Below are 27,489 nucleotides of genomic sequence, written 5' to 3'. Positions count from 1 at the left end.
ATTCTACAGTTACTAAATAGTTATTTTCCTGCAGTAATAAATACTGGAAACATTAAGTAAGATGAATATAACCATATGCTACCTGACTACACAGACAGAGCCAGCTTTAATGAATAGAACCTACTGAATTATATTTTTTCTGAATTATGTTGGCAAAAGTGGGTTAACTTACTAGTTTATTTTATGGCTGATGGTCAACAGCATACTGTTTGTGCCACCAAACCATTTTATCTGCTGTTATTCATTCAGAGAATACAGAAATAATGAGCCTTTACTGCTCCAGTTCCTCATAGCAGATGTTACATTTGAAGAGTCTTGGATCACTATTTTGCATACAACAAATACGGTACTTGGGCTGAGTACTAAGATGTGGACACTAAGCCAGTTCTCATTTTAAATAACTTTTGGTTTTATTCTATGGAGTTATGCCAATTATATGCTGGTACAGGATGTGGTCCAGAAGATCTGCTCCAGATATTGATCCAACATATATGTCAGAACCAAAATAACAGAATCAGTCAAAATAGAAACATTAGATTGAAGAAATAATTTTATAGATCTTCACTCATGGCACCTGATCATGACTTTTGGACACTTTTAGTTCCAAATTCTATATCTATCAACCCTGCCTTTTTCAATTTATGCCTCTGTCTTAGCCTTTAAACGGGAATTTAGGACAAACACTCCAAATTACCAGGAAGTCACATATTTTGGATGAGGTACTGGCAGCTGCAGTCCTGCAAATCATCCTGCTCCAAGCATGGCAAAAATGCTGTGGGTCCGGCTGGAACCCAAAACCAGACACCAGATGTAAAGTACCAAAAGCCAGCCTGGTGACAGAAAAAGAAGAGCTACCTTCACATCTTAGATGCCAGGTCTTTCTGACACTGAATGCTCATCGAAGAGAAATAACTTTCAATTTTTTTCTTGAAAGACTGTATTAATTAAACTTTGTGGAGCGATAACTAGAAACAGATTAATCACAATTTTCTAAACAAAACACTGTAGAAGCGATGAAAATGCCTTTTAAGGAAGGTTGTTCTCTTTCAATGACATTGCCAACATTCATTTTTTAAACTTGTATGTACCTATTAACTGTGGAGTTCAGCAGCAAGTTTCATCAATTTCTGTGCTGAAAATTTAAAAAATACAGAAAGAAACTTTTATGCTGTTTGTCCATGGGGGGAAGGAGCACGTGGTGCGTGGTAAAAAAGCAGTGAAATCCATGATACGATCTTATGGCTCATGGAGCCATATGACAGAGGAAGAATTTTAAGTCTAGAGAGGTCATTTGTCTGATAAACAGACAATTATTATCCAAAATATTAATGCCACAATTTGATTAATTTTTAACTCCTTAAAATAATGTAAATCTGTCTTGAATGCTCACAAAAATGTCATCATTCAATTCTGATAGACACAGATCTTCTGGACAACCACACAGAATAAGTAATATTAATTAATACTCAAAAATCTGCCCAGGCTGGGTTAAGAAGAGGAAGGACATCAGTTTCTTTAGCCATAAACCTTTATGGGAGTGATGATTACCAAACACTGAATGTAAGTCTTTCACACCCAGTTTGGTAGGTGGCAACCTTCAGTCCAATTGGAAGCAAGACCAACCCCTGCCTTTATGCCTCAACACTACATCCCTACCTTCTCTACTAACAAGCACTAACTGGCATATTCTGGTTGGACAAAATGACCCAGATACCAAGGTATCAGAATTATCAGTTAGGCCTTGATACAAGAAATCTGAAATCTGTTACTGATTATAAGCTGTGCTATAACCAGCACAAGGCTATTTGCTCTCCTCAAATATTGTAGGATTCAGTTCCTGAACAGGATGAACTGCTAGTACTTTTGATAGGACAATTTGTAGAAAAGTAAAAACAAAACGTCAGAGGTAGAAAAGGAGCAAAACGTAATTTTCATGTTAGTTTTGTATACTGGTTAAGAACATCCCAAATCTGCCATTCCTCTGTAATGAATTTCCACTTTATTTGATTTTCTGCCAAGAACTGTCATCTGCTCCTATGCAGAAGTTTCTAACGACAATTTAAAAACATATTACTTGAATTCTATCTTACTTTTGTATCTGTTTTTTCACTCTGGTATGAAGATTCCAAGACACAAATAGTCTAGTCAGGAGAAAGAACAATATTGTAAACAGCTTTTATTCTAACTGATTTCTAAAGAAACAAATACAGGTACATGAGCACCAAAATAGTAATCTGCAGTTCTAGCAGTATCTGAGACTTCAGCATGAAAAGAAACTGGATCGCTGATGTAAAAGTTCTTTCCCTTCTCAGCCAGTTCAGTAAGAGTTGGCTTAAGACCCATTTCAGATCCAAGTAGGACACAGTTTCATTGACTTTGCATGTGTTTACATTGAAGGCAAGATGTTTGTATTCAGGAAGATGCTTTTCTCTGTGTCATCTTTTTTTTTTTTTTTACTTGAAATGCTACGTTATGTTATTTAATAGCTAAAGAATTATGATTTCCATACAATTTTTCCTCGTTGGGATGTCATTTCAAGATATTTTAATAGCGCTATGCTTACCCATATATGACTCCTGAAAACAGAGTGAGACTGATTGATTCTTGCCACTTCTTCCCTGGAGCACATCTGGTCTCTGAAGCTCACTAGTAGATCTTGTTAGAAGCCATCAAAAGGTAAGTTTCAAATTACTCTTCAGAGTAAAATGCACTGAAAAACTGCCAGGAGTAATCTGAACTTTTTTACTTTGACAAGTTGTTAGTGAAATTTTGTAGTGTTTTTTCCATCCTGATAAGAAAATTTTATAAGCATGCAATTGTTTGAAAGCAAACCATAACTGATTAGAAAAATAACTGAAATCTACTCTCATTCTAAAATTTACGGTTCATATTTGTGTGGGTTTGCTTTTTTGAGTTTTTTAGGGTTTTTTTTCTTTCTTTTGAGTGCATTGTCTGTAGTGCCAGGTACAATAACAGAAAGGCATGGTGGTGCCAGCAGATCAGAAAATAGGTGTGAACAGTAAATAATACCTTGACTTAATATTTATTGAGTAAATAAAATGCATGCCATCTCCTTGCTGGAAGATCAAAGGGATTAAGACCACGGATACTTTTTAGGAAAGATGCATTTTCCTCTGTTAGCTGTTCTTCCAATATTTTCTTACTGGTGAGACTTTGTGCTCACGTACAACACTTCAGGTTAAATTTTGCTGCAGTCCAATTGCAGTCCAACTGAGGCCTTGTTCCACTCAGCCACACTATTCTGGCTCAATTTGTGTAGGTAAGAAAGCAACCCTGCTTTACTGTGTAAATCATAAACACCATGGGAAATTGTCATACTAGAAATCTGTAATAAACGTATATACTCACTTATTCTTTCCCTTGCTGTGGCTGGACTGGATACAGATGGAGAAAAGTCTGAGTCAAAGAACTGAATTACAGACTTGATAAGTTCACAAGGCCTATGCGGGACAATGACATGCATTGCTGTTGCATTGGTTTGTATTCAAACAAATTGTTTTATTACATTACCTACACCTGAGAGGAAACATCAGCTACCTATATGGGTAGCTGAAAAGTCGTATAAGGAAACAGAACCTGCAAAAACTTGTTAGCAATTTTTCCTTTCATTTTAAACACCTGTCACTATTTGAAAAAACTTGATGAATCTTGTGGAAGTGTAAATAGGTATTAAGAGTATGCAATATAGCATCAAGACTATATAGTTCATACAGAGTGTTTATACCTGCTAGTCAAGTAAATGCCAGACACCCTGCGCTGTACTCCCTGCTCCGATTGTAAAACAGTCTATAGACTTCACTTATTTTTCTGTACCTTACTGCCTTTCTTTTTCTGTCAGTAAAAGGGAAGCTAATAAATTCCTTATTTACAGTACCTGGCTTATTGACATGATCAGTTAATGCATATTCTGAGAATTAGAAACATTATAACTAACAAACACTATTAAAATATTACTTAGAGTAATGTGCATATCAGCCCCAGCCATTACTCTGACACGAGGATAGGAGACGCATACTTAACTTTGACGTTTAGAATAAATTTAGTGACACAATTCATAGTCATTTTTATCAGGAAATACAGATGTGTTGTGAAACAGACAAAGTAACACATTTAAGGCCTGATCTAAATACTACATAGATGTGAATGCTGGAAGGGATCGGAGATGGCTAACAGAGACAATTACATTTATTACAGACAAAGCACGATGCTGTAAATCAGCTTGTCATATATATAGTCTGTTTGGGTCAGAAAACCCCAGAAGTAGCCTCTGAAATCAATTTTCTAATCTGAAATTTCTGGAAGTATTTTTTGTAACATATATAAACTCACTGTGCTTGAAAGCCATCTATGCTAATCCTAGAAGGTACAAATTTATACCCCGCAAATCAACTCGGTGCCTATAGCACATCAGCAAATTTCCAGTTTTATGGAAAGGCCCAGGGCTAGAATAAATTATGAAAATAGGGCAAACAAAGTGACACCTATGGAGATCTGCATAGCAGTAGGATGCTGCCAGGGTACATCTCTAACAGGCAGGAGCGTTTAACAATTTTAATCTGATTTTGTTGCCCATCCTCAGAATAACCTGTAGACTGTTCTCTACTGCAGGATTGCCCAGCATCACTGTCTTGAGCTCAGTAACATTTAATGACATATTTTGCTGCTGAGCAAGGCATATGTGACTGAAAAGTTCCTTCTATTGAGAATGAATCCTTCTATCTTACCTCAAAGTCTAAATAAATGAACATCCTATATTTGGGAAAATTCACTTGGGAAAACCCCCATATGTTTGGTATGTTAGCTGAGGGTTATCATACACCTTTGAGGAGCACTCTATTCTGGAATTTTCTTTCTATTTCTATTACCTCCCTCACTATCACTCCCTGTTTACACACCCAGCCACATTCCTTTTAAGTTCCATGAAAGCAAGATCCATATGAGGTATCCAGAGGAAACTCTCAATAAGATGTGAATTCCTTCAGTTTCTAAAAATATGAACTTGCCAAATTTCTAGCACCATTGGCATTAACTTCGAATTTTAAGAATCTTCTAACTTTCATACACTCCTGTGAGGAACAGGAGTTGGTTACTTTCACAAGCTGAAAGCCTTAGTTAGTTACAAGGATCATTTTTAACAGCAAAACCAGCATTCACAAGGCACTTCCTGCATATTCTTCTGTGTATCATATTTTGGTTCTCATTTTCCTCTTTCTAGAATTAATTGATGAGGTTTCAACAAAACAGATCTTTTATAACAAACTGACATTTTTAATGAGAATTATTTACTAGTGTAGTTCTAATTATGTTGAATCATAGTAGATGTCCAAGATTTTGGACAGCTTCTATCAGCTTTTCATGTGAAGGAGAAACCTGGGTTAGATATTCTGAAAGCAATAAAGAACATCTGTGCTGCCCACCATCTTAGCCCAGCCTCAAAATCAATTTCACTTTAAGAACTCATTCAAAACAGGGCTCTAGCTAGAAAATAAGCTTTCTTGCGTTGGTCTCTCTATTCCACAGGTCTAAAAAAATGCACACTTATCTTTCAAAATCCTGAATATTTGCTTGCACAACGTAAAATAATTCAGATGACGACAACATAGTATAATTGGGAACATAATTAGAGGCATCACATTACTGTATTAATAGGAACTGAATAGGGCCTCTACTTCCAAAATTCATATGGTTTGTGGATGAGAAGTAACAGATGCCAATGAAGAACTGATAGGAGGATAAAAGAATGGGTACTGGCCTGTTACCACACACTTCTTCTGGCATTCTTCCAGTGTTAGAAAGTTGTTCTCATTGCCATGGCATCCACCATATTCAAATATTTCACACTCACGGCTTTGAATATTGAAGAAGTATCGCATGTGGATTGCTTTGCATGGACCTTCATCTGCTTTCATGGCACAGACTGAATGCCCCAGTTTCAGTGGTGGCAAAGCAGCACCTGCAATACAGAGGAGAAGTAGAATAACTGTTATTATGTTAGTTCGTTTTACTGTACAACATAACTTCAAAATGAGATTGCTTGCATCTTCTGCTAGAGAGGCATTGCATAACATCTGGCTGTAAAGCTCTGAACACGCTAAAAAGAACATGCAAAAAGAAAGTCATCATCTGCATTGGAACACAAATGCCATTCAATCAGACCAAATCTGTGGTTTCAGTTTTCAGCCAGAACAGCTCATACTATAAACTTTAACTCCTCATCATAAATCTCTAAATATCTATGGATAGTGGCTTACGCACAGGAGCTGGCTAGCAATTCTAAACAACCAACACATTGAGAAAATCCTAGTAGCTCCCAAAGATTACAATTACTACATCTGCATTAAAAAAAAAAGGGGGGGTGGGAGGTGGGAGAAAGGGTTCCTTGTGCTCTCTTCCACGCACTTCTGACAGTGAACGCAGCTCGCAAAGCCACCTCATCGCAAGCAGCGTGGGATGAACTAAGCAAGACAGCCCTGCAGAGGGCACCATTCCCCCATCAGATGACACTTTACTGGCACAGAAACCCACCCAGTACAACTGAAAGGTCATCATACTGCCTTATTTTCTTTGATCTCACTGTTCTTGCATTAGAGCTCTCAAGAGCTAAGTAGTACACAACTAGAAAGCTCAGGTGAAAAGAAACTGTATCTTTTCAAACAGTGTAATTTCCATGTTTTTCAATATACTTTATTAGGTCAGGGAATGTTTTGTAAAAATTGGCATATATATTGTGAAGAAGAACACTAGCAAAGTTTTACACTGTCAATGTCTATAAGGAAATTCTGACTCACGATCCAGTTTATGATACTGTTCCCTTATCAATATATGGTTTAAAATATTTTCCTGGTTTGCTTTTCTAAAGAGCTATTTTATCCTAGAGGATTTTGAAAGCTTTACAGAGCTTGTGTGCTTGCAATAGCAGCCAGAAGAACAGACCTGAAATTTTTCATTCATTCTCCCAGAGGTAATCAGAACATTGTTTTCTCTTAACATGTGTATACAAAAGTATCTATCAGTGCTCTTTCCAGTGGCCCAGGAAACGGGGTGGGGTGGGGGGGATGGGACAGGACAGGGGGAAGAGGGCATGAGTTTGCATGATCACTACTAACTAGATTAAGTTTCTAGTTTTAATTAAAAAAATCCACAAAAATCAGGCTTTACGACATGGTAAGAAAGGAAATTGGTACAACTACTGCCTAGCTGCTCTGTGGATATCTAATTTTAACATATAAAATTGGCCTTATGTAATCTTTAAATGAAATGCACAGCTGAGATAAATGCTCATAAATATGGAGGTCAATGGAAGTTTACTAATTTTATTCCATTTGAGCCACTGATAACTACTAAACCCACAGGAAAAAAAACCCCAATTTTCAGCACTAAAATATTTTAACTCATAACATTAAATCCTTGAAAAATGAACAACCTTTATTGCACAATTACCATCAACACAAAAATTATAGCACACAATTAGATCTTCCAAAAATGGAAAATTTGGTGTTAAAATGCAGATTAAGAGGACTAATTTCAAAATTTTCGTTAAATATTCTGTGCCTAAAATAGTTTGTGACTGTTTCTTCATTACTGAAATTATATTTACAGATTTTGAAATTTGGAAAATAGATATGAAAATATTATTTGAAGACTGACTAATAGGAAATGTTGATGAATTAAAAGAAACATTAAACAGGTGTTAAACATTTTAACTCCTATAGAGTTCAGCTTGCCGAATAGATTTCTGAATTTTGTTTCTTGCCAGTTTCCTTATCTGGGTCTTCCTGAAGTCCATAAAGATTAGGATTTAGAAGTCACAAGATTCCAAGTTGGATCTCAAAGGCCTGAAGTTCTCCAACAGGCTTGGGAATCCTTTGGAAGGGACTTAAGAAGGCTCAACTTGAAAAGTTGAGAGGATATTGCATTGCAAAATGAAACTTTGGAATTCCCCTACTCAGTAATAGCAAAAAATGCCTTCAAAACATCAAAGTTTTCAGTAACTTCTGGAATAACTCCTGAAATGGTAAAATCAAACATTCAGAACTCTGCAGAAACAGATATAACTCAAATGCAGTTGGGGTGAGGCCTGGCAGCTGGTTTATAAACATGTTATTTTCTTGGCACACAAGAAACAAGATATCCTACATGACCAGTGTCAGTGACCCAGTTCAGTCTAGAAGAGGTTATGAAAACTTACTAGGTTTCCTAACTACTGGAATCTCAGACACGGGGTTATGTCAGTTCATTTTGCTTGCTACATTATGCCACACCAATGTTGTGGGCAGAAATAGTATGCAAGCATAGTTGCAAAACTACACAAAGATGATGAACAAATGACTTAGTAGAGTTTATCTTAGGAAATTTCTGGTCTCAACTCCTAGCCTATTTCCCATCAAATCCACAGAAGTAAATCATTGTTTTGCTTACCCCCTAAGGCCTTTCCTCTGCAGTCACAGTGACACTGTTACCACTGTCAGATGCACTGACATCTGCTGCAAACATAATGACTAGCTGTGTCATGCTTCTTGGCAATCAGACATTTATTTTCTTAGGACTGCTAACAAGTTACCATACTTTGACTAAAATCTGTACCCTGTGAAAACCCCAGGGGCCAAACCCTCCAACCTTGAACAATAACAAAGTGATTCTGAAGAAAAAAAAGTCTCAAAGGGATTCATGGGAATTGAATAATTCTTGTGTCTGGGATCAATGAAAGAATTCTTCCACATTATTTTACACCTGGGAACACTTAAGTCACACAGGTGATATAAAATCAGCTTTCCTTCTCAGAGTAGAGCAGCAGAAAGTGTGTTTGGCATTGATACAAATCTGCCTGTACTTATTTCATATGTGGAATATACCTTGAGAAAATGAATTCATAGTATAAGGTCTCCTCCTCTGCTCTTGGAACACTGGAACAAATTGTTCCTACTACGTATTAGGTCCCCTGTGAAAAGCACAGGATATGACATTTAGGGAAGGTATCTGTCAGGAAGGTCAGTGAATATTCTTCAATAGAAACATGGGAGGTTAAAGATGGAAGGAATTTTAATGGAGTTTCTCAATCAAGTTTTGGCGTATTTCTAGTGGTATAAATACCTTGAGACCTTTTCTGACAGATGTCCAAATTGTTCTTAAAAAACTCCAGTGAAGTGAAATTCCCAGCAACCTGAAGCAGCGAGTTCCAGGATTTCACTACCCTTCTTGCAGGCCAGGCCTTTTTTGTAATATACAGCCCAAATATTCTTTATTACTATGACTTATTAAATAATTTTGTACTTCCTTCAGTGCATAGACAGAATAATGTAAAAACATCCAGTCTTTCTTTCTTTTGGAAGACTTTTGTCTCCTTTTAATTATCTCTATACTAATAAACACCCTTCTTCCAACCTTTTTACTAGCCTTGTTTTCTAACCCTCTTACAACTCTCCTTTGGATCTTTTCCTATGGGTCTGGATTACTGTCAAAGTGTGCTGCCCAGAGCTGAACATAATCCTCTACCTGAGGCATTACTGCTGCCAAATAGACTGGAATAATTATCCTTTGTTTTTTTTCTTAATACATCACAGAATTACTTGCCTTTTTTTAAAACATCATGGCGTTATTTTTGTAATGCTCTGCAACTTCCACTTACTTTCCAGCAAATATAACCTAGTTATACAGGTACTTCAACAGTTATTTTCCACCTTATATTTATGAATGCATCGACTCTCTTTAAGTATAACATGTTGCATTTGTCTTTTTAAAAAGAAAATGAGTTTAATCCTCCACATTGAATCCGGCCCTCTTGAATGCTTATTACTCATCAAATTTAGGCATCTGGTCCAAATAAACTTAGAAAACCTATAGATTTATAAGACTGTACTACCCTTGACCAAGAAAATGGAGTTTGTTTTGCTAGAAATACATTAAGCTCAACGTCACACAAATGTGACAATTTGACATACTAAAAATAAAATAAAGCAAAGCAAAACCTCTCCTCCTCCCCTTCCCCCCCCCCCCCTTAAATTAATTATTTTATTACATCAGCTACATATGTTTTCATAACAGAAGGCACCAAGTGTCCACTGGTCTGTCTTAACAATCTTTCCACTTCATAGTTTCGGGTAAGTGCAAAGTAATGTTGATGAAATGGCTCACAATGAGCATGAATTTAGCACAGATATTTTATGTTGCTACCTTCTTCCTCCATTCCTTCAGTCTCCCTACTTTTGGCAACTGACAGAAACAGGGTACGGGCCAAGACTGTTCCTACACAGCACAGCCATTCTCACGTTTATTGTCATTCACATGGCAACTTTTGCAACTCAAGACATGGCTGTTTAACACACGAACAGCTATTTCCAACTAACATGCAGTAATTCCATTGTGAGAGCTCTAATAATCTGCAGTTGGTCATGCTGTAGCTCTGAGCACGTGGACTTTATATGATTAGTGCAAAGCACTGTCATCACCTTACTAGTAAGCAATATAATATTACAAAACCAGAAGTGGTGAATAATGTCTCTAAACCTCTTACATGAATACAATTAAAACCAATACTTTTTCCCCTGGCTGTAGCCATAATACAAGACTCTAACTTGACTTTCAGACTCCTAAGGGTAATCTGCAGGGCTAGTTGTTAAAAACATATTCTTTTAATTAGAAACTGAACTGATTTCAGTATTATACCTACAGCACAATAGATATGAAAGACAACAGTATTATTGAACAGTTGCTTTTCAGAACAGAACTGTATGAATTAAATTGGGAATTAAAACTTGGTCAGGAATATTTCTGACTTTTTATGTAAAATACTTTCTGGTTTTGTTTGCTTAGGTTATGGGTTCTCAAACTTATTACGACTTTCTGTGGTTATCCTTAATTATAGAGATATGCTTTCAACTTTCCAGGCTTTCTTGTAAATGTCTCTCTTTGATAAGTGATATCAATACTAAGCACCTTGTCACTAACAAATAGCTGTTTGTTCTCTCTCCATCTTTGTCACTATGACAGCTTCCCACCTGCACACTCTTCAGTGCTCTTCCTACCCATGTGTTTCCTACCCTTTCTTTAAGAAGTCACATTTATTCTTGATAAACTTTCACATGCAAGTAAAAAGCACATTCAACTTGTGAGTCATCTTCAGGCCTTGGAACATCAACTAAAGTGCTCCCAACCACATAAAATATTACTGAACAATATGCATAGTTATTTTTATATATTTTTATATATTTATACATTTTTTGCATAGTTATTTTTATATATTTTATTTTTATCATCATCCTTATTTATTGGTGGAAAAATTACAGTTTTTGCCAGAAGAAACAAATTGAGAATCCTTTCTATCCTGTTGGACTTTATTTTCAACCTTAATTATTACTGTAATTTAAATACTAATAGATAAAAAAAAAACCAACCAAAAAAAAGCCCAAAAGTTCAGAACTGTTCCTCACACTAAATCAACTAGTCATTGTATAATCTTAAATGATTGGTTGTAAACTAATCGGTGATAAAATAATGCCAAATAAAAAAAAAAAATATTTAATTTCCTTGAGATTATTTTCTTATTGTCTTTTATAAACAAAGTACATAAATAGAGGAAAAAATTAATCCAGCAGATTTCTTGTTTTGGTGATGAAGTGTGTTATTTTAACAAGCAAGACAATGAACTTCATGAACTGCAAGCTTAGCCTAAGGATCTTTATAAAGCTGAGAACAAGAAGATCATTTATGTATTTCAGGTCAAAGAGAAAGAAATTTATTCTGTATGAAATAGTCTTGACCTTACAATAACGATAACCACATGGTTAATGTGGAACTGTGCATATCTTTAATTGTAGTGACTGATTGTGACATGGTCCTAAAACACTAGCTTCATTTGTGTTATAACTATGATTATGCACAATTAATATTTTTGTCTCTAGGAACACTGCTGCAAAAGACTGATAGAGAGAAATAATCTGATGGAATTTGGAAAAGACATGGGAAGATTGAGTAGAGTGCCAACATAAAAAAAAGGTTCCCCTTAGATGCATTCCCAGTTAGGTTTCAATATCAGACCTGTCAAATGGGAGAAGTATCTGCTGCATAGTTCTCTGCAGCTTAAGAAAGAGATCACAACTGTAAATCATTTTCTCAAAGGAAAGAAGAATAGTTTATTTTTGCCTCATCTGCTTTCTCAAAATTGTTTGGGAGGAAATTAAAATATCTATGACAATGATATCCCGTGTAGAAGTTTGATCCACCTTACTTAATTTCAGTGAAAGTAAACAATGATCTTATAATGGTAAGAATCCAAGAACCTCCCCAGTTCTAACAGTCACACTTCTGACATTTTTCTTAACAAAAATCTCTTTCTAACTAGTGAGTTTTTGTTTATCCAGCAATATCAAATCACTTGGGGCTACACAAAGAGTTTCTTCAAGGCCCAGAAAAACAGCTAGGGCAGTAACTGCATCAGCTTTAGACCAAACTTTGCAAATTAACTGTGACTCAAGAGAGCTGTGCACATGACAGAGTAACATCAGCCTACAATGTTAGTCATCATGTTCCTGCTCCATCTGAGTGGGGAGATAAAACCTGAGTTTACCAGCTGTATATTCTTTTCCCTAAATACTGAACTTTTCCATGGGTCCTAAGGCAGAGCTTTCAAGGAATAATCTTGATATCTAAAACCATGTTTGATTAGGATTAGAAGTTCCAAAAAGCATGGGAAATGGAAACGTTTATGGAAGGCAATTTTGCTAGAGCTTAATGCAAAATTCTAAGCATCTCCCTGTTAGAAACCAATGTACTTTTAGCTTAGTTCCACTTTCAAAAGTTTTCCAGAAAAATTCTCAAGTACAGAATTACAGCTACAGTGCGTTTTAACATTGTGGGTTATTTGAGATAGTTTTATGTATCATTTTCATAACCTCTTACCCAGAACACCCTCTTCTTTGTCGTCATCTAAGTCAATAGTTGTGTGCCCAGTGACACAGACGAACAGCAAGATAAAGGTTAAAGGTAAGGAACATCCTTTCTTTCTTCCTTTCATCTTTCCTGTATAACATACAAATAACAATATACTCTTCAATCAAATTCCTTGAGTACTCTGCAAAAGTCATTAGCAGGGTAGTGCATAGTCATATGGGTAGGTATACAAACTGGGAGCTTTGGAAATAATACCAGTTATGTTAGTATAATTATATTGTAAGCACAATGAAAAACAAGGCAAGATTTATAGTTGTGCTCAGCTGATTGCAAGTCTCCTATCCCATCTCCAGTACAGATTAGAGGCACTGCTATTGTTTTTATTTTAAGCCACAATTGAAATCATGTCCCAGAGTACATAATGATATAAAATGTAACACTTCGTACTTTTTAATGTCCTCATTAGTTTTACACTATGTGTAGTTGGCTGGCATACCCAATCCTTCCAAATAAGTTTTACTCTGCCTGCAGACCCTAAATTCATTGCCACAAACATAGGATTCTATTTTTAACAAGTATTTCATCAATTTGTAGTTATCAAGTTATTGGACTTTGGTGTAAGTTGCATTTCCCAGGCATCAGTGAAATTTTTGCAACATGGGCTTCAATACTCTAAAAAATATTTTGTATCTTGTAGATCCCTTTAATATTGAATACCTCACTTAAGTGCAGAGCTATTATTTTTCACATAGGATCAGTGCAACCATAGTCATTCACATAAAGAAAATACTTCTATTCCGTGGCAGCTGGCATGTTCAAGTCACCGAAGAAGAGGTTATGCATGCACATATGAGAGTGCTTCTGGAAAACTTTTGCTTTAACTTTTTTAGAAATACGTATTTTCCATCTAACTAGAAGTTCCTTAAGGATCTCTAAGTTCTAATTAGAGAACAGGCTCAATATATCCTTTAGCTACTAACACATAGATTCCCTATATATATCCTCTTCTCTTAAAGTATGATACTAAACTTTGGCTAATTAATATTAACTTAATAGAAATTGAAGATCTAAGGACTAGGAAGTTCCTAGCCTTCAGGCACTGTTGTTGTTTTTAGTGTTTTTGTTTACATGCCTGTGAAGATAGCATGTCGGCATCACCTAAAACAGTGAGGGCAGGAGGGCCTATGGGAGGAGATGAGATGACCCATCACTGTGCTTGGGATACAGCTTTATAGTAGGAAGGCTAAAGAGATGATGCTGAAGTGATAGGTGGTGTTAATAGAAGTCCTCTTTAACAGATTAAACTTTTCTCTGAGTGATGTATGTCTATGAAGTTAGAAGTAAATCATAGCTATGGCATCTAGGAAAACACTAGCAAGCAACCATGTCTCAGAAAGGCGAAATTCGCACTAAGAGAGATTAACCAATTTGCCACAGCCAGTCTGAGCCAGAGTGGCTGCAGTTACATCTTCAACACCAAATCAGAGCCAGAATTTTGATTTCCCTTTTGGCAATTTACCAATTTTTCGTTTCTGCATACTCAGTGCTGTCCTAACTTGCAGCATGTGTAGTAAAAAAGAAATGTGTTTTTAAAAATAAGTCTTGGTCAAATTACAGACCAGAACATGAGTAGCACTAATTACTTGGATAATTTTTTTAATTGACAATTCCCTTTAGAAGGTTTCAGTATGTATTGTAGTGAAAAAACACTGATAGATGTCTTCATTATTTTTTTTTTAATTTTATTTTTGTAAAGGAACAGAATTTTGGGATCAAAGGAATTTCTATTTTAGCCGGAAAATATGACAGCATTAATTTTTTCATCATAATGTTTTCGTGCCAAAATAAATACAAGAATGCATTCATCTTTCATTCTGTATAAGCTAAATTTTTAAACTTAATTTCTACATTGACATATAAAACCCTTTATCCAGATAAAGGTTGGCAAAACATTTGGCAAAATAATTCAGATCTCATTTTGTGCTATTAATCATGATTTTTAAACAAATTTTCCTCAAATATTATTTTTTACTTCTATGAACAAATTCAGAAATTGTTGCTTTCTACTAGAGATGTAATAACTCCTCTTGAAATAGAAACCGACTTGTTACAAATTCTGAAACATGTAAACTGAGAAAACACGCAAGAGCTACAATTGCTCATTTTCAGGTATTTTTCAAAGAAATAGAAGTAGTGTCCCTATTCATATTTCTAACTAGAACTCCAGTTTTACTTTCCTATACTATTTTACATATTAAAACTTAATCCAATAAAACATTATTTTTCCCCTGTCCCCAGCAACAAATTTCTAGTGATGTCTTTGCTCCATTCAGAGTGAGTAATCCATAAATATTTTCTCCCCAACCTCTTTACCGGAGGAATTTCGTATGGGCCACTTGGCTGACCGCAGGATATCCCTACAGTATCAGTAAAACACAGAGGAAAAAAAACATAGCTATGGATTGGTCAGTTCACTCTAACATGCCAGATGTTTAGACTTAATTGCATTCATTAATGCTGCTGTCTATATTTACTTGCGTACCCCATCTGCTCTCATTTGCCTTACTTTTTTGTCAGTCTGTTTGGAAGTCTCTTGTTTATATGTGGTAATTATGTGCTAGTCAATTATTTCCATTTTCTAATACCATCCTCCTCCCAGCTGTTATCCAGTGTTATCCCAATGTTATCTCATGACTGATGTTTTAAAATATTACACCATTAAAGGAAAAGAAGAGTCTTTACTGAAATGCTCATTGCTATCCACTGAATACTTTTCAGTTACAGCACCTGACATTTGCATTAGCGTGCTATCTCTTTGGGATATTCTCATAATTTCTTGTCATTATTCAGGTAATTTTCAAGTTTTCCAATCAATCAAAGAACAGATATTACCTCTCCATTTTTTTTCAGAGTACAATACATACTATAACTTAAATTGAAAGCAAAGTAACTGTTCCAGACCAATGGGCAATGGCCAACCTTTGCATTACTGTCACAGCTTCAGGAAGTTTGCCCTGAATTTGATCAGCCTCTGTGAAAGCGGATGAAGTCTAATGCCAGAGATCCACAGAAAGAGATCTCTTTACATACTACCTGGCAAAAATAGTGTCTTAGACTTCAGATGCTAGAAATAAATTACTTATGTAATAAGCACAGCTTTCAACATATCAAAAAAATACCATGTAAGAGTACAACACAAATCTGAAATAAACCAAGAAAATATCTTAAAATGGAATTCTATTGATTATACTTATGCACAAAGTGAATAGATGTAACAATGTTTCTTTTCAGCTTTCATAGTCCATTCTATGATTGCCAGAAACAGGGTACCTCTTACGATGCATCTGGCCTAATACCAGATTTTCTTCCATGCAAAGCTTTGTGGTACATGCCTTGGAAGAATTTTACTATTTTATCCAAAGGTTAGACAAATAGTTACAGCAAATCTTTTTATTCACCCCTGATAAAAAGTCCAGTCATGCTTTAAAAGAGGAACAAAATAACTCCATACAAGACAATCTGAAGTCCTCTAAGATTGTCTTTGTGATTTAAGAGACATCTGAGTTATAATGTTAGTTTGACATTAAATAAAATTAAAATAAATCCACAACTAAGAAAAATTGTATGGGGAGAAATATCAAGTAAAAGATTTCAAACAACTTCACAAGTACTTAGCATTATAATGTAAATAAAGGATAGTTTGACATCATCTAGGCTGAATAAAAGCAGAAATATCAAATATTCAGATTTGATACTTAGACAGTAATAACAGATCCTAAACTTTCACACTTTGCCTGGCTGTTGTGAATTCATGTGAATGAAAAATTACAAAATACACTTTCAATTTTAGTTTTTGAAATTACATGGGGAAGGGTAATTTTCTAAGCACATTGTTTTCCTTAGAAGTTTTAATTTGTAACCATTGGCACAATTGTGACCCTTCATAAAGGAAGTTAGAAATTATCCCCAACCTCAGTTGCCCATGGATTAATTCCAAGTTTGCCCCTGGGGTCTCATTTTCTATATCAGAGTTTTTCCAAACATGAGATGAGAAAACACTTACAAGTTCAGAAAAGTTCTATTTAAATTTGCTTTTGGATCACTCAAGTTGAGGCCTTGGTTCCTTCTTCCAGGAATCTGCAGAGTATAGATTTAAATTGCAAAATTTAGAAATCCATTTTTACTTAATCATCCAATATTCCCCAAATCTGTTCCCAATAGAAAAAAAATACAGGAAACAACCAGATGGAAGTCCTCAATTAGTTTCTATTTTTCATTTGAAGATGTCTCTTTAAAATAGAATTTTGTTTATCATGATATACTGTATGTAATTTTCACTGTGTGATTATGAGGATAAATTAGTGCATTTGAACAGAGGACAAAAATCTTACCAGGGTATAATATTTCTATACTTCCACTCAAATCATACATTTCCCTGAAAAGTGTATCTTGTGAAAAGTAGGGCTTCCATGATTGGGCAATTTCCCAAGAGGAAAAATTTAGGCTGTATCACTGCATATCTGCCTTACTGCAAAGTCTACTGACCAAACAATCTCCTTGATCTTCTTGCTAATCTTCCCCCAAGGTTACACATTCCTAGAACGTTGTGTTGGGTATGGGTGGAGATAGGATGAAGAGGGTGAAGATTTTAGTACTGAAATGCTTAAATCCTTCTGCAGCTTAATTATTTTTTATAATTCCTAAAGGAAGAGTGAAATCCAAGCTCAAAGTGAACTTGGCACTGCTTTTTCAATTAAAAAGCCAAAACCACTAGAAAAGTCCAAGTTTTCTGATTTAATGTTCAGCTGCCCAGTAACAGAAATTTAAAGCTGTAAGCCTCTTATTGTATTGATTGTATTTCCTTTTTTAATGCCTTCTGTTTATTTTTGTATTGTATTTATATGGAAAAAACAATTCAAAATACCTCATCTATGGCATTTGTCTCAGTAAAATATCTAATGCACATATTTGTGAAGGACTGTCAGTCATGGGAAAGGTAGGGAATGTTTTGAGTTTAAGTAATTAATGTTAAATGGTTTTATTATTTAGGCCAAATTCTGAAAATCTCTGGGAGTAAATATAGTCCCTTACTTCAGAAGGGTTCTAATTTAGGACACCCAAGAATCAGTCCAACATTAATATCAGCTTTTCTCTACATCAAAATGTCATTAATGCAATTTTCATAAATTCCTAAGACATTTTCTTAGGAACTGGCACTCTACTGCTCCCAAACTATCTTTTAAATGAGACATTTTTATATCTATAATAGACAACATCTAAATTACTTGATAAAGGGGATCAAAGGTCTATGGGTGGTAATTGACACTGATTTATTTACTGGTTTAATTAAATGGTTTCATTTGTGAATAAAGCCATCAGCTTCCCTCAAGATGGAATACAGGAAGACAAAGCAGATTGCAAGCAATCAAGGAAGCTCCCAGTAATAGACAATTATTACCTGGTCTTATAACCAGGCCTTCTTTATCCTGCCATCTAAACACAGAAATATGAGAAAGCCCTCAAGATTTTTTTTTTCGCTAAAGACAGACAAATATAAAACTCTGTGTGTTCTCTGTGCAGTTTGCAGCCTCTAGAGTCAGCCCTTTTTTGTGTGTGTGTTTGTATTTATATACGCACACTTAGCAGTCTCTTCAACACCAATTTCTATAGCTACCAGGATATTTAGATGCAAACATTTCTTCAGCATGGTATTCATCTCTAACTAGCTAACTGGAAAAGGCAAAATAAAAGCCAGCATTTCCAGTAGTAGCCAAAACCAGACAGACAGCTTTAGAAAATGGCATAAAGTGACATTGTAATGACTGTAAAAGTGACTCATTCACACTGACAGCCCAGGAAATGGAAGCACACACACACACAAAAAAAAAAAAAAAAAAAAAAAAAAAGGCAAAGAATATAAGTAAGTAGAGGAATGAATAGTAGGAGATAGGATGTTCATAGTCAGAGGTTGAATTTAGTACAGCACAAAACTGAAGATAAAAAAAGACTAATTAGACAGGATTATAGCACCTCCAATATAAAAGTAGACCTTTTTCAGTTCACTATACTTCAGAAGCACTATATTTGCCCTATGATATCTTGTACTACCTACCAGGACCTGTATGACAGAGATTTAATTAGACTGGTCCTGTAGCATTGTCTCCCAGCTGGCAGAGTCAGTGAGTTCCCCTAAAAAGTATTTTATTACATGTGCTATTTTGCAGCTGTTTGAAGCATCATGTTTTCTCATTTACTTTGGAGTAAGTATGAAGAATGAAGTAAGCCAGAATTCTATAACCTCTGCTCTGATGTGAACTGAACAAAGAATGATGATGCATGCCCCCAGTTTTATAAGTAAGTTCCAGAATCAGTGCTGGTCTCTCATTCAAACTGACTTCCACCAGAGCAAAGCTTTGCAACACCACAGTAACTTAATAAAAAGGGAGGCAGTCTACTGCAGACCATCAGCATGCAAACATTACTGGTTGAAAGCATGAGCTATGGAAATTCCGACCCCCTGGCCCCAAATTATCTCCCTCCTGTGCTGTGAAGTAGCAGCCCTAACAATTTGTATCAGTCCTGAGACCACAAACTCAATCAGATTCCTCCAAGAACTTCAAAATTCCTTCTTGTTATGAAAGAGGATTTTGGTTGGTTACCTACCTTTCATCATTTAACATAAATTTGGACTTGCTACTACTGCACTATTCCAGCCTCTTGAATTCCCAAGTGAAAACTGGGAAGTGAAGTGAAAATTGAGAAGTGAAAATTTAGAAAATCAAACCCACTTTGCTTCTGTTTGCACTAAGGTTGTAAATGCTGCTTTACAAACACAGCTGATAAACTAATTGAAAAAAACCCCTTGATATGTTTTGAAATTGAAACAAAAAACCCCCTGAATTAACAAGCCTACCACAAGAACACCCTTTGTATTTCACATAACTATAGACCTCTCCTGCCTTTTCACTTTCTTTTGCCAACTTTCACTTGTTTTTTAAAACTGTTATCCATTTTCCCAACTTGGACCCAGGACCTATTTATTCCCTTCTCCTAGTCAGCTCAACCAGATACTTTTGCCATCATGTCTCCACTCAACTTCTCCTGTGACAAAGCTCCAGACCCTAATTTCATCCTCCATTGAGTTCCCCTTCTCACCTGGCTCGGTCTGGGCCTCAGAGCCACAGTATCCATCACTCAAGAGCTGGGAACTGGATCTATTCTGGAAGGCAGAGAGATCCCAAGAGTATGCCTTTGCAAAAGTAGCTTGAAAGTAATTTTCCTAACTCCTTGATCCTGCAGTGCAGAGCACCTGATGCAACAGCCCAAGTGAATTACAAACTCATAATTTCAGAGTGATTTTTAAAAATAGCTGCACTTTTTGCAGGAACACAGAATTTGCCCACATCAAGTCATATAACTACAAGTGATACCTTTATGGAGAATGACAAATGATTTTGTAGTTACTTCTACTAGCCATAGGGAAAAAAATCCAAAATAAAACACATGGCACAGGACCCTACATTATGAGCTTATCATAAAGGACATACTGAGAACATGATTTGAATTTCAGTTTCCACCTCACAGAAGACCGATTCAAACAGAAATAAAGAAATAAGCCAGTTATTTATTTAGATGTGGCAACTGCACCTATCTGACATGTCATATCCCAACCTGAGGTAAATCTCTACGTATACAGCCTGTTTTCATTGTGATGAAGCTTTCAACAGGGAAAGGAAATATTCTTTTGTTCCTACCAAAACATTTTTAAAATGTGAACTAAACCAAATTACTAGTTTACGTAATTTCATAAATCTTAAAAAACAAAACACCAAACCCACCACACTCAAACCTGTACTACTTGGACAGAAACTACCTGTTTGTAGCAAAAATATAGGTCATATAACCCTATTTTCAAACAGGGAATGCCTTCAGCATCCTAATAAAAGCTACTAATAAGAGCACACAAGCCACTAGCAAAATAGACAAACAGCAATGCTAGTTATGGTTTTAGGAACACAGCATGGCAGTCCCAACATTAGCATTATAAAGCCTCTAGCCTGTTTTTTTCTAGCAGTTTGCACTGGAAAAGCATAGTGCATACTTTTAAACCTCAGTTGCACTTATTGATGAATAGTCATGTATTTAGAGGTCAATTAACTTACCACAACCTTCTTTTCTAATGGAGAGAGTCATTTCAGTGACGTGTATTTGTTATTAACCCAGTTGTGCGTAATTTCACATTATACACACTACAGAAACACAGCTACTTGATTTCACTAAAATAAAGCTGTCAGTTACTGAAAAAAATAACAGGCAGGCACATGAGAAAACTGGCTGCCACCCTGATATTTCTCATGACTGATTTTTAGCATATCTTATTATTAACCTTTTGTAACTGCATCATCACACAGATTACATTTTGCACACATACCAAGAACCAATATACAAATTTGCTTGCTTTGTCAAGCAAGTTTGGCTCACCCTGTCTATCCTCCCAGCTGGAGACACCACATAAGTTTTTACTGCAATGGATGTATGAACTTTGGTTAATCACACAGGTCAGAAATGCTGTAACTGTAGTCAGTGGGAATAACCCCAGATTCAGACTGCTTCAGATTATCACCCTACAAATACTTAAAACCATCATAAAATAACACTGCCATGGAAAAGAAAGGATCGCATTCCCTTCATCTCCCACCATAGTATAGATAGTGTTGCTTATTCTGGTGGCAGTGACAGCATCTATGGACCTAGAGGATTCATCGCATGAGTATCAGAGCACAGAAAAATTCAGCCTCAACTTTCTGTACTACCTTTTCTCTGATTGATGAAAACATACGTCATCACCCAGGACCCCATTATGTTAAAGATTGTACTAATATAAAGGGAAAAGATTGCTTCTCAGCCAAAGTAGAAAATGTTTACAGAAAATGCTAATACACTTCTGCAGACCTTTCTGTGATGTTCATAAAAACTGTACCAGCTAAGTATTTCCTTCCTATAATACTTGTATTTCTAATTTACTTGCTGCAATTGCTATTTTCAATATAATTGTTTTAAAATCCATTCTTTCGAAATGCTCTATTTTCTGGAAGAAGGTTGAACTTTCTCGCATCCAGATCATGTCCTGGGTCAGTATGTTCAAATGCCTAGTTGCACTTTTTCACTAAACAGTAAATATCAAATTAACCAGTTATCAACCTCAGAGGTGTTCTGAGTTATGAATGGCACACACCAGGGAAGATGGCAACAATATTAAAGATGGGAAATGAACAGCTCTATTAACAGCAACAGGAAATAATTAAGGAAACCAAACAACAGAGTAATGAGAGAAAATTAAAAGGACTAAAAATAAGTCTACTTTGCTGTGAAAAAATGATGAGAGGAAAGGAATGATACAATTCCCCATATGGTTTTGCTTCATTCTGTCCCCAGAGGCATTCTGTCCCTATTGTAAAGTAAAAACAGTTTCATAAGAGAAACTCACAGAAGTTGGTAGTTTGTCCCTGTTTTTTAAGGCAGCTCTCCCTGGTTACAGTGTGAAGAACAGCTTTAGATATCAAGATCCCATCTTCAATCTTCAATCCTTACCAAAACATCTGTCCAGTTCTGGTTGCTTTAGGAACTGTCAGCTTCTCCTAGTTCTTAGAGAGAAAATATGACTGTTCAGAATGCAGACCAAACAAGGAGCAATAGAAAGTACGGGAATTAGACAGATTTTAAACAGTTTGCTCCAAAATTGTGAGATATTAGAGCCACTTAATTCTTGAGGCTCCTAAGCTCTCCTGATGTTCTATTTTTTTATTTTAAAATTTCTTTTCTTGTTCCTGTACACATGCTCTGACTCCCCCGGTATACATTCTCAGACCATACTGAATGCACACCAACAAGTTCATGAGTGTTACAAAGCACTTCAGGCAGCTATGGCTTTATTTTTAAATGTAGAAGAGAGTTGTTGCCAGAATCACCTTTTTAAAGTAAATGTAGGTGCAAAAGCAGCTTCCCAAATGTGAAAGATGGTGTCAATGTCTCTTTTTTTCCTGAAGGAATTTAATGTTCATGTTTCCAGAAACTATCCTAGTCCCATTGATGTATCCGTGAGAGCAATCTGTGTTCTCTGCCCTAAAAGTAATTAAAGACACACAGAGTCAGACAAACAGCATAAAGGGTATCAGTGCCCTTGCACAGCAGAACAGACAATCTGAATGCTAGTGTCTGCTCCTGTTTACACACTTGGTATTGGAGAAACATATAAACAGTCCTTGAAGCTAGATCTGGAATCCAGTAACTCTCCTTCTCTGACTGGGGGGTCTGGCCCCAGTCAGAGGTTAGATTTCAAACTCACTAAAGTCTCTGGATATGTCCCCGAAAGCGTATTAAGAAGCTTGCATTGTTTCCTAGACACACTATACCTTGGGCCACTTTTCCCCAATCTCTTAAAATTTCCTCTCTGACAGAAACTCTGCCTCCTTTTTGGTACACTCTGCCTCATTGCCCTTTAGATCTGACACTAAACCCGAAAATAGTTAACAACAATTTGTAAGTTTTTACCATTAGACTTTCAAAAGTAACTCTCCAATGATATTCAGGATAGGTAAATTCAATGCCATTAATTGTTCTGTCTGTCCTGAATCAAGATCATAAAACTTTAGCTTACAGTTATTCTGCCTTTAGAGTATTAACTAAACATGTTTTCATTAGCAATATTAGTAGATGTGAGCACTGCACTAAAAGGCTAAATGTACTTTAAGACCTAACTACATCAGTTGAAATGCGTTAAAACTCCAGATTGCAAACTATGCAATGCACAACACAAGGATAAAAATAAAGATTAGCGAAAGTCAATTTAAATCACGTGGAGATTTTCCAGCATAAGAATTTTAAAGATATGTATTTATCAACCTATTGCCCATGTGACTACTTTTTAATGAACCCTTTCACATGCAGGACATATTTGACAGGAGAAAAGGCCAGAAAATAATGTTTTAATCATCTTTACCTCCTTAATATTGCTTTAATTGCGTGCATTACATAATAAGTAAACTTGGTTACAATTCTCAAATTCAGTTTAAACAATAATCCAAATCAATTCACTGTGGATATAGATACTTGCTGCCTTCAGAGACAACCACAAACTCTGTCCTGTAGAATTAAAGAATGAGCAGAAGATTACAAAGGCTGACAATTTTTCCCAAGTAGCAATTCCTACAGCATGCCTTTGCTGTTCATATCTATACTGACAGCTGGACTTCCTGCCTTTGCGTCTGTCCATAAGACATTCAGGAAGGAAGGTTTATATCTTTACATGTTTTCCATGAAGTACTTTGATGACTAATTTCTAGAGTACTGAGTCACATTGACCTTTCACATACTCTCCCCCATCCAAATTCTTATTGTTCTCCCTACTCCCCTTTTCCCATTGTTACATGCCTTTTCCTCATTTAAATTCTATTTAGATTTTCTAAAACATACTTATTTAAATTTTAGCTAACTTTTTTTTCTTTAAATACAGGCTAGTGTCACTGTTTTTCATTACACAGTTACTGAAAATGAAGTTTATGTCAATTTGTCCAAGTAAAATATTACAAAACTCACCAATAATACTCTGGGTTTTCAGGGGTGGAGGATGGGGGTGGGGTGTTTGTTTTACTGGCACTGCAAACCTCATTCACTACCCTCCTCATTGTTCAAGTGGTTTTAGTTTCTTGAGAATTTCAATATACATTGTGAGAGAAATTGGGTTATTTTGTTTCTGCTAAAATGTTCTTGTAGTTCTCAAAATATTAAGTCCATCAAATGTTACATGCCTCAGAAGGATTTGAAATAGCCTGGCAGACTACTCTAAATCAAACCTCCCTTGGAGCTACTGTATGGGAGAAATTGTTTAAAAAGCAAGAGCTTTTTTTCAAACTCAGCTATTGATCAAAATTAACATATTCACCTTTCGGATGGCTTTCTTTCAAAGAACTGTCTTGGAGCTCAAGATACCTTAGTCTGACATTCTGACAACAAAAGATCAGTTGTATTAGTAATCATAAAAGTATATCCATTGTCCTGCTGTTTCAAATTTACAGAGGAAAAACTCCTTTTTTGCAGCACTCATCACTGGACTTTGAATCTAAACATCTGACTACTGCCTCTGCCACATTCTAAAGAAAACGTAACAGTAGATACTCCTTTCTGCCAGCTAAAGAAAAAAAAAAAATCTCTTATGTAAAACTGAAAGTCTGTTACAAAGTACTCACCAAACTCCTAGCAACCGTTTTTGAAGAAAGAATTCCTCAATCAGTGCCGAGTATGATCCTCCCCTACTAATTCATGTTGAAGGGGTGTGGTGTAAAGCTACAAAGGCAGGATTGCAACCTGATCTTCCTAGAGCAGGCTCCTGCCTGTGGATTAATCAGCTACTCGTTGTTCTTGCTTTTTGTAGAGCACATGGGTTCGCTCTGGGTAGAAGTCAGAGATCTGCAGCAGCAGCAGGGACGCTTCCTGTTTGAATTTTTTCAGTTCTGCCTGCAATTTAGCGCAACTGATTCCTAAACAGCACTAGCTAAAAAGAAATGCATTTATAAAGATGAGAGACAGTCTGTAGGATATTCTATTCATTGTACTTCGCAAGCTTTTATATGGCTCAGGAGGATGCCATCTTAACTGCCTATTTAACACAGATATGTTGTAGTTTACTTTTGGTTTTTGTTTGTATGTTTTTTTTTAAATAAACTCACGCTCTTCGCTCCAGATTGGGGCTGCATTCATCACAGTGTCTGGAGCTGTACTACAAAGGCTATTCTGCTTTCAGCTATTTACAAATCATGCTAGCCTGTGCTAAATCTAAAGTTAAGCATCATTAAGAGTACCATGGCTGAAGACAGGAACGGGGACTCTAGTTGTAAGACAGACCTTGTAACTTGTGGATGTAGAGACAGACAACCAGAATCCTAGTCCTGGACGCACAGGAAGAGAATTTTCCAGATAGTGAATTAAACAGAGACAGAAGTAACAGCTGAAGAACAGTAACTTACACAGTTAGTAGCTGCAACTAATTGCAATTATTTCAGGGAAAAGACAAACGTGTGAGTTAAATCACTTTCATTGAAGATTTACATTCATCTGTTCATCACCAACCTGAAACAGATTGGAAGTTTTTCACAGTCAGTTAAGAGGTTAACTATCTCTGACACAAACAGAAGTGCTTCTGGCAGCTTCTTAGATCTCCTGCCTGTTGTTCCCGACTGTAACAGTGTCTGTAGAACTTTTCAGGGCAAAGTCAGTAGTCAGCTGAGTCTACTGACTGTTAACTGGGTCAATAATCAAATGGATTAACTGTCCTGAAATGGACTAGAAGCACTCACAAAGTAGAGAGGCAGTTTAAATGCTGGGGGTGGGAGGCTACAATGCAGTTACTAATTACCAACTCCTACCTCAGATAAAGCAAGAAGCAACCCAGCTCAGGAGAAGTTGGTTAAATGAAAATGGTCAGTCTGTCACTTGTGGCACACTAAGCCACCGAAAAACATATTTGGGGGACTCACGTGTGAAGAATTTGTATCTGCGATTGCTATCCATAAATCTCTTTAAGGATCAGAAGTAAGACAGCCCAAACCAGATGTAAATGACATCATGATTTAAAGAAATCTCAGTCTGTACATTTATAACAGAAACAAAACCAATTAGATTTCAAAAAAATGAAATATTCATTTTTCTTTTCTTAAGGTGCATCTATGTGGATGAACAGAGATAGTTTCACATTTTCTCCACTCTATAAGGCATTTACAGAGGAGCTGCTTTATTTTAAGTCATACCAGATGCTGAATGGTCTGAATATACCAGTCCAATGAAAACTTATTCATAAGTTAGAGACTCGAGCTGGTCAAAACTTTGAGTGGGTTTTTTTTTTGGTTTTAATGAGAAACATGTATTTTTTTTTAAAAATGAACATTCAAAAAAGAATTTTCAAAGTTTGTGTCATAATGTGTTAGCATCATTCCTTCTTTTCCCACAAAAATCTCACTGAAGTCACTCAGATTTAATGCACAAAATGATAAAGTAATTCTGAAAGAAACAGTCCACACAGACATGAAAAACAAGAAAATGCTACAGTCTTAAAACACATTTTGTCTTCTTATGGGCAAATAAGCTGAGAATCACAAATTGGTTTGGGGGACATATAAGAGAATGAAACCCTTTATTTTGATTAAAAGTTAGATTAAGAAATCTTTGGTAAATAATAATAAAACAGGATGATAATAAAAATACCAGAATGTGTATGAAGAACACATATCCCAAAGAAAATATCAAAGGAAACAGTATTTCATTTTAAGATTAGTATTTTTGCTTTCTATCCTGTTAATGTCTCTCCAGTTCTCATGTGCAGTCCACCTAATTTAGTTGTCCATGAGGATCTCTGGACTCCTTTGTATTGTAACTATAACATAAAAAACTTCATCTGAAACTGGAATCAGACTTTGAAGATGGAAACAAAACTGTTTTGAATCTTTAGCGGGATCAAAGAATTCCATTCAGCTATAACCTGGCCCAGACAATCACACTAACCTCTGGCTTGCCCTGAAACCTGCTGATAGC

General features: G+C 36.0%; 1 protein-coding gene across 11 annotated transcripts in view; it reads right to left on the bottom strand.

Annotated features, from left to right (window-relative positions):
* TFPI (tissue factor pathway inhibitor) overlaps nt 1-25,389 on the bottom strand; it is a 40,307-nt gene extending 14,918 nt beyond the window's left edge. For 2 of the 11 annotated variants that reach the window (XM_035899029.1, XM_035899035.1), the window contains exons 1-4: nt 25,152-25,389; nt 22,394-22,550; nt 12,916-13,035; nt 5,774-5,974 (exon numbers count right to left, since the gene is read on the bottom strand). In XM_035899029.1, coding sequence (XP_035754922.1) covers nt 5,774-5,974; nt 12,916-13,030 — 316 coding nt within the window. In that variant the 5' untranslated portion in view covers nt 13,031-13,035; nt 22,394-22,550; nt 25,152-25,389. Of the gene's footprint in view, nt 1-5,773; nt 5,975-12,915; nt 13,036-16,969; nt 17,044-20,061; nt 20,126-22,393; nt 22,551-22,874; nt 23,029-25,151 lie in introns of all 11 variants that reach the window. The other 9 variants (XM_035899033.1, XM_035899030.1, XM_035899034.1 and 6 more) reach the window with 9 other exon arrangements.
* Nucleotides 25,390-27,489: the final 2,100 nt, after the last annotated feature.

Source organism: Egretta garzetta, unplaced genomic scaffold (assembly GCF_000687185.1).
Source record: "Egretta garzetta isolate BGI_Z169 unplaced genomic scaffold, ASM68718v1 scaffold297, whole genome shotgun sequence".
Classification (NCBI taxonomy): domain Eukaryota; kingdom Metazoa; phylum Chordata; class Aves; order Pelecaniformes; family Ardeidae; genus Egretta; species Egretta garzetta.
This window is presented reverse-complemented; position numbering and strand designations above follow the sequence as displayed.